Here is a 12,222-nt window from a genome sequence, read left to right as displayed (position 1 = left end):
AACCCAATGTTTCTAGCAGCACAATAGACAATAGCCAAAGTATGGAAAGAGCCCAAATGTCCATCAACAGATGAATGGATAAAGAAGATGTGGTATATATATATATACAATGGAGTATTACTCAGCAGTCAAGAATGAAATCTTGTCATTTGCAACAATATGGATGGAATTAGAGTGTGTTATGCTAAGTGAAATTAGTCAGAGAAAGACAAAAATCATGACTTCATTCATATGTGGAATTTAAGATACAAAACAGATGAACATAAGAGAAAGGAAGCAAAAATAATATAAAAAAAGGAAGGGCACAAAAACATAAGAGACTGAAAATATAGAGAACAAATTGAGGGTTGCTAGAGGGGTGGTGGGTGGGGGGAAGGGACATTAAAGAGGACACTTGTTGGGATGAGCATAGGATGTTATATATAGGGGATGAATCACGGGATTCTACTCTTGAAATCATTATTGCACTATATGCTAAATAACTTGGATGTAAATTAAATAATAATAAATTAAAAAAATTTTTTAAAGAACCAAGGTCTCAAAATGTGCTGTCTTACCCATAGTAAGATCTTACCCATCTCTTACTGTATAAGAAATATACTATTTTACCCTAATACTAAGCTATAAGTGTCTTAAATTTTTACTAAAACATCCAACTTAGACTTCTTTAGATTTAAGCATTTTTTTGTAACTTAATGACTAATTTGGTATCTATGGTATGCTTCTATTTTTCTTTTTAATTCATATATATGTATATATACGTGTGTATGTATTTTTAAAATTTTTTTATTTATGTATGTATTTTCATATGTGTGTGTATTTTTTTTTAGTTTTATTTAAATCCAACTTAGTTAACATGTAGGGTATTTCAGGATGATTTCAGGAGTAGAATTTAGTGATCATGTAGACATTTTTAAGTTCCATTATTAAGTGCAGAAGTCCATGAAATAGAAATCAACAATCCAAAATTTGTTTCTTTGAAGCACTATTCAGGCAAAATTAAGAAAAAATAAAGCATAAATAACCAAGATTGAGGTAAAAGGGAAGCATAGCTACAGCTAAAAAGATAAGACAATGAATGATACAGTTATCAATTTTATGCCAATAAATTGAACAGAATTGTAAAGAAGACAAATTTCTAGAAAAATGTAATTACCCAATTTGATTTGGGTATTATAATTCAAACTGAAGCAGTGTTTTTTTAAAAACCCACTCACAAAGAACACAGCAAAGTCTATTGATTTTACATGTGAATTCTACAAAACTTTTGAGAATTACAGCATCTCAATATAAATAGACTCTTCTGGACAGCAGAAGAGGTCATAATTTACCAAGTGATTCCTTGAGATGAGACTACTATAACTTCAAAAGCAAAACTAGACAAAGACATTATGAGAAAGAAAAATAATACACTAAGTTCACTTATAAACATAGGTATCAAAACCATAAGCCAAATATTAACAGACTAAAATCCAGTGGCATATGTTTTTCTTTTACAAGGTGTGCCTTAATTAAGTTGGGTTTATCCCAGAAATACAAAAATTGTCTAACTTTAGGCAAACCTTGTATTTCATTGACCAAATTAACAAATTATGAAATTATTTCAATAGATTGCATTTCTGCAATATCATCCATGATGTAAACCCAATGCAGATTAAAAATAGACAAGGACGGGCGCCTGGGTGGCTCAGTCAGTTAAGCGTCCGACTTCAGCTCAGGTCATGATCTCATGGTTCGTGGGTTCGAGTCCCGCGTCGGGCTCTGTGCTGACAGCTCAAAGCCTGGAGCCTGCTTCCAATTCTGTGTCTCCCTCTCTCTCTGTCCCTTCTCCACTCACACCCTCTGTCTCTCTCTCAAAATAAATAAAGGAAAAACATTAAAAAAAAAATAGACAAGGACTTCCTTAATTTGAGTGAAGAATCAACAAAATATCTATAGCAAAGATGAATTGTAATGGGGGACTTCTTTAAAATAATTCTTTGAAATTAGGAAAGAGAATGCCCACCATCACCACTCTTTTTCAAACTTGTATCACAAGTTCTAGTGGGACACCTGGGTGGCTCAGTCGGTTAAGCTCTGACTTTAGCTAAGGTCATGATCTTGCCGTTCGTGAATTCAAACCCCACATTCAGGCTCTGTGCTGACAGCTCAGAGCCTGAAGCCTGCTTCAGATTCTGTGTCTCCTTCTCTCTCTCTCTCTCTCTGTCTCTCTCAAAAATAAACAAACATTAAAAAAAATAAAGTCCTAGCAAGTATAGTAAATCAAGATAAAGAAATTAATGGGATAAATATTAGGAAGAAAAAACCAAAATCTTATTCAGAAATGATGTAATAGCATCGCAAACCCAAAAGAATCTACAGACAAATGTTTAGAAATAACAACATTTTTATCAAGGTGGCTGCCTGTAAAGTCAATAAAAATAAATTGCATTTCTACACAGCAGCACAAAGTATTAGAAAACATAATTTTCAAAATGTATTTCCATTGTTACAAAAATATAAACTTCCCAGTAATAAATCTAACAAAAATTTGTATGCCCTGTCTGCACAAAGTGATAAAACTTTATTGAAAGGCATTTTAAAAGCCCTAAATAAGCAGAGAGATATATAATGTTCATGGATAAGACAACACACATCATAAACATGTCAGTTTTCCCCAATTTGATTTATAGAGTCAATGCTGTTATAATCAAAATACCGACAAGCTTTTTTTTAATAGCACTTGAAAAGCAGACCTTTATGTTTATACAGAGGGGTAAAGAGACATGACACTCAAAAAAATAAGGTTGTGAGAATTGCCTTACCTTTATGAAAAATTATAAAATAAGACATCATGCCATGTGCTCAAGGATAAACAGAAATAATGACCAGGAGGGACTAAATAGAAAGCCCAGAAGCCGACTCTGACATACATGGAACCATGGAAGATTAATATGGAGAGAGCGGGTTTTGCAGGAGGCTGTGCTGGGGGCAGTGCTGAGCTAATTCCATCCTTGTCTCACCACTTAACAAAGGAATTCCATGTGAATTAAGGACTTGAGTATCAAGAATAGAACTTAAATGGAATTTAAAAATTAGAGTAAAAGGTGGGAGGTGATCTTTCTGGCCTTGGAATATAAAATGATTTCTTAAGATACAAAAGCACTAACTAGAAAAGAAAATATGAATAAGTTCAACTACATTTAAAGTTTACATTTCTTTAAATTAAAAACATTTTTTTAAATTAGAAGCCATAGAGAAAAAAATGTATAACATATTCAACCTACAAAGACTGATATGCAAAACAAATAAGTTGATGAGAAAGGTAAATAATAAAATAGAAAGATAGATAAGAGGTATGAACAGACATTTTACTGAAAAAAGGATGTGCATGGCCAATAAACACCAAGAAACAATTTTCAGTCTCACTAATGATCAGGAAATACAAACTAAGACCACAGTAAGATGCTATTTTACCCCCAGTGATACCAAAAATTAGAAAGGATATGAAGCACGAAGCACTCTTTTTTTTTTAATTTGTTTATTTTGTTTTATTGCTATCGTTATTTCTTTTTTTTTTTTTAATATTTTATTTCTAGGAGAGAGAAAGACAGCGTGAGCAGGGGAGGGTCAGAGAGAGAGGGAGTCACAGACTGAAACAGGCTCCAGGCTCTGAGCTGGCAGTCAGCACAGAGCCCGACGCGGGGCTCGAACCCACGAACCGCGAGATCATGACCTAAGCGAAAGTCGGACGCTTAACCAACTAAGCCACCCAGGCGCCCCAAGCATGAAGCACTCTTAAACATTGCTGGGGATGGGATTATACAGCATCATAAACACCTTTAGGGAACAATTTTGCATTCTCTTGTTATGTTAGACATTTGCATATCTTGTGAACCAGCAACCCTACTTCTGGATATCTCCTCTACACTGGAGAAACTCTGCACATTTATTTGCAACAGGAAACTTAAAAACAGGAAGTAACTCAGAGCCCTCATCTACAGAAAATGGATAAATACGTTCCAGCATATTCACTTAATGGACATTTAATCGTGCAGCAAGGCAATTGAATGAGCTACAAGCTAAACACAACATGGATGAATTTTAGAAATAGTGTTGAGTAAAAACTTGAAGTCCCAGAAGACTCCTTACAGTCTTTGCATTATTATATTATACCACTGTTATAATGCACGGGAAGAAGCACAATAAGTATTAAATTGTTGAGGCATATGTGTGGGGGTGGGTGGGTGGGATGGGACAGTGTTTAAAATAAAACAATAGAATAACAAACCTAGCATGTAGGATAGTGCGTGCCTCTGGAAACAAAGCCAAGAGAATGGAACAGGGAAGGCACACACAGGTAGATGCAAGTTCCTTCTTCGCTAGGGTGGCAGTTTCTGGGATATTCATTATTTTATGCTGTACAGCATTAGTGTATATTTTTATATAATTACTATGTATACATGTAATTATATAAATACGTTCTTTTGTATGTGTGGATTATTGGCATTAAAGAAAGATAATTTTAGTTTTTAAAAAAGAATCCTTTTGAGAAGCCAGTCAACAGGACCAAATCACTAAGAGGGGAGAATAAATTAGGCAGCGTCAGATTTCTCTGCAGCAGCTATCCAAGCCCAGAAGCAATGGAACAATGCCCACACATTATTCAAGGAAGGAAGGAGCCATGGTGTTGTATCCCAACAGCTGTCCTTCAGGTATGAAGGCTGCAGACAGAAAGTTTTGAACACATATAGTTATATTAACTTGCTAGGGCTACCATAACAAAGCACCACAGACTGGGTGGCCCCTCTCCTGGAGGCCACAAGTCTGGGATCCGGGTGCTGGCAGGGTCGGTTTCCTCTGAGTCCTCCACCCTTGACTGCAGATGGCTCACCTCTCGCTGCCCCTCCACAGGGTCATCCCCGCCCCCGTGCATGACCCTGATGTATCTCTTCCTCTTCTGTAAATCCTTCATAGAAACCCAGTGGTGTTGGATTAAGGCCTCACACTGACGGCCTCATTTTAATTTAATTACCTTCTTAAAGACCTTCTCTCCAAATACAGTTATATTCTGAGGTATGAGAGGTTGGGATTTCAACTTATGAATTTTGGTGGAGCACAATTCAGCCCATAACAACAGTCACAAAGAATATTGTTCCCATCGACAGTATTGGGCTGAACCACAACATGTTTGGGGAAACCACGTAAAAGTAATGTCAGTGATCAAGGAATATATTTAACTGCAGAACCAATAGGAAGCAAACATGGGAAATAAGGTGATAGAACAGCATATAAATACCATATGGCCCGACAATGAAGAATGAAAAAATTACCAAAAAAAAATAGACTGGAAGAAAGAAAATAAGGTACAAAGCAGGGTAAGTTTTCTGATTGCTTAATCTGTATTGGCTGAGAGTCCATCCATCAAAAGGAAAATCCAAAATTAGACCTAAATTAACTACTGAAATTTTGTATATGGTAAAGGTAGCATCTTAGTGTAGGAAGCGGGATGAATTATTCCTTAAATATTATTGGGACAACTTAGTAGCCATCTCGAAAAAAATAAAATTGGAGCCATATCTTTTCTTTCAAGTTAAATTTCAAATGAATCAAAGATTTAAATGTGAAAAATGAAACTAAACATTCTGGGGGAAAAACATGGTAAAATTTCTTGATAATCTGAGACCTTCTCAGCAACAACTGAAAATCCAGAAGCCATCTAAATTAGCTGAGCTATGTAGAAATCAAAATCTGTATCACACAAAGCACCATAGGTTCAAAAGTGGACTTCAGAAAATAGAAAGAATGTATCTATAATTCATACCATAGGCAGGGAACTAACCTCCCTAATATATAAAGAGCTTTTTCAAATAGGTAAGATAAAGACCTCATAGAAAAATTAACAAAATAAAAGAGCAGCTACTTCACAGAAAGGAAATACAAAAGGCTGTCAAACATGAAAGGATGGCCAGTTCCATTCATAAATGCAGATTTATACCACATTTTCTACCTCTCAAAGAGTCTAATAACTGACTATGGTGAAGCTATAACAAAACAGGGACACATGTATTTCTGGTGACTGATTACATTGTTACAATCCTATGGAGGGCAATGTAATGATGTCTGACAAAATGACACGTGTATTCCTTGTCCACAAATGCACGGGCGCAAATGCAAAGCTATACCTAAGGTTATTTTTGCAGTGATGTTTGTAATAGTAAAAAATTGGGGGAGAGAGGAATATTTATTCATAAAGATCTAGTTAAATAAATAATGGAACATCCGTACAATGAAATAATAATGCAGCTGATAATAAAAGAATGAGGAGGCTTTCCATACACTGATAGAGAACTCCAAGGTGTATTGTTTAGTGAAGAATGCAAAGCACAAGTGAATGTTACCCCTTATATAAGTAATATGTGACCTCATATAAAAGGGTGGGAGTATCAGCCTATATTCATATTTGCTTGTATAAAGTGTAATGAAATCCTAGAAAGTTACATAGGAAACTAAAAATAGCATTTACTTGCATACAGTAGAGACAAGAATGGGAAGTTGACTTTTCACTGTATAACTTTGCATACTTTGTGGTCTTTGAAACATGTAAATGAGTTACCTATTAAAAAGTAAGTTTAAATCCAGAAGGTCATAGGCATGAAACAGTTCTGCTGGTTAGTAGTTGAGCAGATTTGGACAAGACTGTCTCTTTGAATCATAGTTTTCTTGTCTATAAAAGGCTGTAATGTCAGTATCTAGCTCGTAGGTTTGCTATTATGGTTGATGAGGATGCCCTTAAGGTGTGTGGCCACCTCCAGACCTAGTAAATACTCAGTGCTCATGAATGCACGTAACTGTTCTTAGTCTTGGTGGTAAATTCATATGTTGTTTAAGAGACTTCAGCCTCAATTCATTCCTTTGTAGAACCAGACATCCTGGGTCCTTTCCAGCATGGCAGCCCTCTACTGGAGAGTGAAAGGCCAAGGAAAGAAGGCAATTGACTGCCTCCGCCAGGCCCTCCACTATGCTCCACACCAGATGAAAGTGAGTGGGACTCAGAAGGTGCAAATTTCTGTCTCTTGGTCCTTTCCATTGTTTATTCTGAGGTTTCAACTAGCCCCCCTCACGCTTAGCCACTGAGAAAGTAAAATAGCATACTCTGGAAGAAGCTATGACCCCGCTTATGCTACCACAGGCCTAGACGTTATCCCTACCACCATGCCTTCCTGCCTCAGCAAATGGGAACATGGGGGAAGGTCTTTGGGATCACTGGAAAGCATTCCTCTATATTCAGAGCCACCCAGCATACAACATACTGGCCCAGGCCTGTCACCCTGCACATCACTCTGGGCTCAGCTCATCTCCAGAGGCCTGGAGGCCTGTTATACTTGTTTTTGCTTAGACTGCTGACTTAAGCTTGCTTCCAGACACGGAAACCAAAGTAATTTCCACCTCTTCTTATATGTTGGCCAGTTCCTGGTCTTTGTCTGACTTTACCTTTTCCACACAAACGAAAACTTTAAACAGCCCTGCTAACTCAGTGTAACATCAGTCTTTTCAAAAATGCCAGTTATAGTTACGACGATTTAGAATGTTCCGTTTTTTAACAGCATATTTGGATCCGCGTGTGCTGAGTTCTGAGGTAATCTCCACATCTCCTACTTCCTGAAGACATGGCTCATGTCTTCATGAGTGGTGGAAGGAGCTCACCTTTCCCGTCGGGCACTGCCGAGTTCCAAACGCAGCTGGGCCCCTTACTAGCTTTGTGACGTTGGGCAGGTTATGAGCCCTCTGTGTCCTCACATAATGCCCTGCACTCTGCGAGTGTCCAGTAAGGACAGAGAGGTCCTCCTTGCCTGTGTCTTCTGTATCTCCTGTAGAACTCCAGACAGTGAGATTCAGGTGGTAATTGCTTGGGTAACACGTTTAAAGGACACAAATATTTGTGACAATAAAAATGTTGCTATTTGTTTAACCTGTCATTCTCTGCTCTGTGCTGCCAAACAGCAGCAAGGGCCAACACTCTAGGTCAGGGGTCAGAGAATGTTTTCTGTAAAGGGCCACACTGTAAGAAACTCAGGCTGTGTAGGCCAGACAGCCTCTGCTGTTGCCCCTCAGTTCTGCCATGGTAGTGTAAAAGCCACAGGAATACATAAAAGAATGGGAATGGTTACATTCCAATGAAACCTTCCAGAAACAGGCAGCCAGCTAGGTTCGGCCTGTAGGCCAGAGTTCGCCAACCCGTACTTCCAGCAGATGATACTGTGGCCCTCGCGGAAGGCACTTTGACTGTGACGGCATGACTCAGAGTGTGTGGCCTATGGACAGCTGTCAGTCCATGAACTGTTTATTACCAGTCTGCGACAAGACAGGAGCCTGTACCAGAGTGTAAACCACCAATCTCACTAAGCAAATTGTCTAGTCAGTTGACCTTTCTGCTTTGTGTTTTGAGGCAAGACTTTCCTAATGAAGGAGGCGATGCATTGGTTTATATTCTCGTGTAATCTCCTTGTCTACCACAGACCAGTAGCAAACAGAAGACGAGCAGGGTCAGTTTCATTACTCGGTCATTGACCAGGGAAAACCTACTGCATTATTTATGATCAGGACAGCTAAGAATGAAAGCTCAAAAACCAGCATCTTTCCCTTCTTGCCCTTCTGCCATTCCAGGATGTGCCCCTGATTAGCCTGGCTAATATCTTGCACAACGCGAAGCTCTGGAATGACGCAGTCATAGTAGCCACCATGGCAGTAGAGATCGCGCCGCACTTTGCTGTGAACCACTTCACGTTGGGCAACGTCTACGTGGCGATGGTAAGACTGGGAGTGAAGGCAGAGCGTACCAACTCTGACCCTCTCTCCCCTGCACACCTTTGATTGCAAAACTTCCTTGACTATCCGTGTCCTCCAGTTTCCTGTACGTTTTGTGTCTGAAACTGCTAGGTCCACCCAAGGTATATTTTCTGGCTAAATGTTCTGTGCATTAAAAATATAGTACATGAGGGGCACCCGGGTGGCTCAGTCGGCTAAGCCTCTGACTCTTGATTTCAGCTCAGGTCATAGATTTCATGGTTCATGAGTTCAAGTCCCTCATCAGGCCCTGTGCTGACAGCACAGAGCCTGCTTGGGATTCTAGGTCTCCTCTGTCTGCCCCTACCCTTCTCTCTCTCCTTCTCTCTCTCTCTCTCTCACTCTCAAAAATAAAGAAAGAAACATTTTTAAAAATAAGATTTAAATGTAGTACATGAAACTCTCCTAAGTATTGGCATTGTGTAGCTCCTTCCCATGAATTTAACACTAAAAATAGCATCAGATTTACCTACAGTCTTCTGGAGCCATCATCTGTTCCAGAAAAACTTACCTAACACTCATGTGGACATAAACACTTGTACTCTCTAGCTTTCAGGTTGGGCTAGGTACCTATCAGTGCACTCATGATGCCCTGTGCATGTTTTTCTTGCCATATTTTCACTTTGTTTTATAATCTTTTTTAAGTACCTATCTCTCCCCCTAGATGAGGAGCTCCTTGGAGAAGAGCCTCCTCTTCATCTTTCCGTTCTTAGTGCTTCACAGTGTTTGCCACACACCAGGCCTCATCAAATGTTTAATGAATGCTGGAGTACCGCTGGTCACATGGGATCGCGTTTACAGAGAAAACACCAAAGCCATCATCCAGAGCCCTCGTTCTGGTCAGAAACAGGGACCGATTTCAGAATTTAAAATCCCAGGGGTCCCCTAGAAGCTGTCATAGCTGAATTTAACATGAGGATCGTCCCAGGCACTTTGATCTAAAGCTGGGTGTCCCACATGGGGCTATTCCCAAGGTGCTCTCAATAAAGCCTAATAGAATGAGCAGCTTGAAGCTGTAAGTTTTGTGTGTCATCCGTGACTTGAAAGGCAGCAAGTATAATTTGGCCAGGTAGGTATTGCTGAATGTGCAGATTTCCCTCTCTGCTTCTTAAAATCACAGAATCTATTTTTGTCCCCATAAATGTGAAGTTTGCTGCTATGAATGAGAAATTCTGCCTCTCATTTGCCTAGGAGGCGTCATTTAACCAGTTTGTTTGGACTCTTCTCTGAGACTATTGGTCTACTCAAACGATTAACTCCTTCCGTATGGCAGTGATCGTTTCCAAATGATGTTCCTATTTTTAAATGCTAGAGAGAATAAAAAAGCTTTCAAAATTTATAATACCTGACTTTGAGATATCTGACTTTACTTCTGTCTCTCCAGCTGTAGTAAAAATATTCAGGTGATGCATAAGGAGCATGTGCCAGGCACAGTTCTAGAAGTTTCTGTGAGGATTAAATGGAGGGATTTCATACAGTACCTGGCACAGGGCAGGTACTCAGGAATGTTGGCTCCACTGTTACCTCCAGGATGGCTCCCACTGCTGGGTCAGACCTTTGTAAAGGTGATCTCCCCTTCCCCTTTGGCTCTTGGGCTCTGCCTTCATTTTCTTTGTGATGTTGTACCTTGGGGATGGAGGTAGTTGTTTCCCTCCAGACCTCAGAGTTTTCCTCAGAGATGTAGACCCATTGAGAACATACAGCAGGATTGTGACTTGGCACAGAGGTGCTTCTCAAGAAGAAACCAGTGATGACACGTTTTTAGCTGGGTGGCTGTATCCCTCTCACACCTGTCCCTTTGCCTTTCACAGGAAGAGTTTGAAAAAGCACTGGTGTGGTATGAATCGACACTGAAGCTGCAGCCCGAGTTTGTTCCAGCCAAGAACCGAATCCAGACCATCCAGTGTCACTTAATGCTGAAGAAGGGACGGCGCTCTCCCTAATGCATCCCTCCTCCCTCCCTCCCTCCCTCCCTCCCTCCCTCTCACTCTGTCTCTCTCTCTCCTCTCTCCTCATGCTCTTAAAAAAAAAAAAAAAAAAGAATAAGAAAAGAAACCAATCATTGTCAGTATCTACTTTTAATGACGTGTGTGAGAATAACTGAGTAAGACTTACAACAGGACTTTTACATATGTGGGAATTGGTTTTGTTTTGTTTTTAAGTTCCTTCTTTCCCCCAGCCAGCCTCCGCAACACAGATTTCTCAAAAGGAAAATGCAGCCGAAAGATACCGTGTAAATACTGAGCCAAGACATTTCTGGAGCTGCGCTCTGTCTCCAAAACCTCGATGCCTTTAGGGCTTTCCTCAGTGGTCCAACCAGCCTCCTCCTCTCCCGGGCGGGCGGAGGACAAAACCCGTGTCGCACATTCTCTGCTTTATGTTGTAGCCTCTGTTGTCAGTGGAAATGCAAAAGCCCATTGGTGCCAGTGAGAAGCTACGTTGTGCGCTCTCCCCTTTAGATCCATGCTGTCCTCAGTCGTGTCCGTTCCATGCTGCTATGTTACAAACTCTCAGAGGTAGTTTGCAGGGGAGGAAGGGGAAATGATTTTTAAAACAAAATATTTACAACAATGAAAACTCTTAGGATCACCTGACCTTTGTGATGTTATTTATGTTGGGGAGGGAGGGGGGCTGAGAAGGGGAAATCAGCAGTGTACAACATCTATATCATTTGTACTTTAATTACAAATCACAAGGAAACCAATAAGTTGAAATCCTATATAACAGGTTTATATATATAGAATATGTATATTTGAAGCCCTCTACAGACCGAGTCTATGTTTTACTAATTCTTTGTTCACTATGTTACCCATCTTGGAATAAGGTGTGAGTGTGTGTTCCCTCTCTCCAAGGCCTTCAAACTTAGCTCCTCAGGAGAGAGCGATGCGCCAAGGTTGAGTGTTTCCGTACAGTGCTTTTACCTCTGGTCCCAGGAGAATCAGAAACTCCAGACATTTTGGAATCTTCAAGGGCACATACTGAGAACAAAAATAAAAGTTGTTTATGAGCAAAATAGGTCTGTAGTGTGTTTTTTCTTCAAAACCAAACTAATGTAGACAGCTCTGAAGCCAACGATAACTCTGGATCTGATCCTCTCAAGTCCTGGGTCTTCTTTATCTTTCTTCCCACAACAGCAAGGTGAGGGGAGAAACAATCCATCACGACATTCTATGGCTGACGAACTTATTAGCATGATACATTTGACCAAGAAAGATGCACAATCAGCAAGTGTTCAGAGTAGGGTAGGTAACTGGCCTTCTCGGAAAAGGAAGAATAATCTAAGTCACAAAGTCACGTCCCTTCAGGTGAGCACTGATCCTGAAGTTCATCCATGTAAGTGTCATGGAGAGCCCTGGTGAGGGCCCATTAGGGGACAGGCACACACTATGCAGCCAG

The 12,222-nt window shown here is 39.9% G+C and overlaps 1 protein-coding gene across 1 annotated transcript in view; it reads left to right on the top strand.

Moving 5' to 3' along the window:
- Positions 1-11,839, top strand: part of TTC17 (tetratricopeptide repeat domain 17) — a 126,543-nt gene extending 114,704 nt beyond the window's left edge. Inside the window, exons 23-25 of the mRNA XM_039226773.1 lie at positions 6,901-7,020; positions 8,647-8,790; positions 10,638-11,839. Coding sequence (XP_039082704.1) covers positions 6,901-7,020; positions 8,647-8,790; positions 10,638-10,769 — 396 coding nt within the window. The 3' untranslated portion in view covers positions 10,770-11,839. The remainder of the gene's footprint in view (positions 1-6,900; positions 7,021-8,646; positions 8,791-10,637) is intronic.
- The last annotated feature ends 383 nt before the right edge of the window (positions 11,840-12,222 follow it).

Source organism: Hyaena hyaena, unplaced genomic scaffold (genome assembly GCF_003009895.1).
Source record: "Hyaena hyaena isolate Hyena2069 unplaced genomic scaffold, ASM300989v1 scaffold_23, whole genome shotgun sequence".
NCBI classification, from domain to species: Eukaryota; Metazoa; Chordata; class Mammalia; order Carnivora; family Hyaenidae; genus Hyaena; species Hyaena hyaena.
Note: the sequence above shows the minus strand (reverse complement) of the source record. Positions and strands in the feature narration are given on the sequence as shown.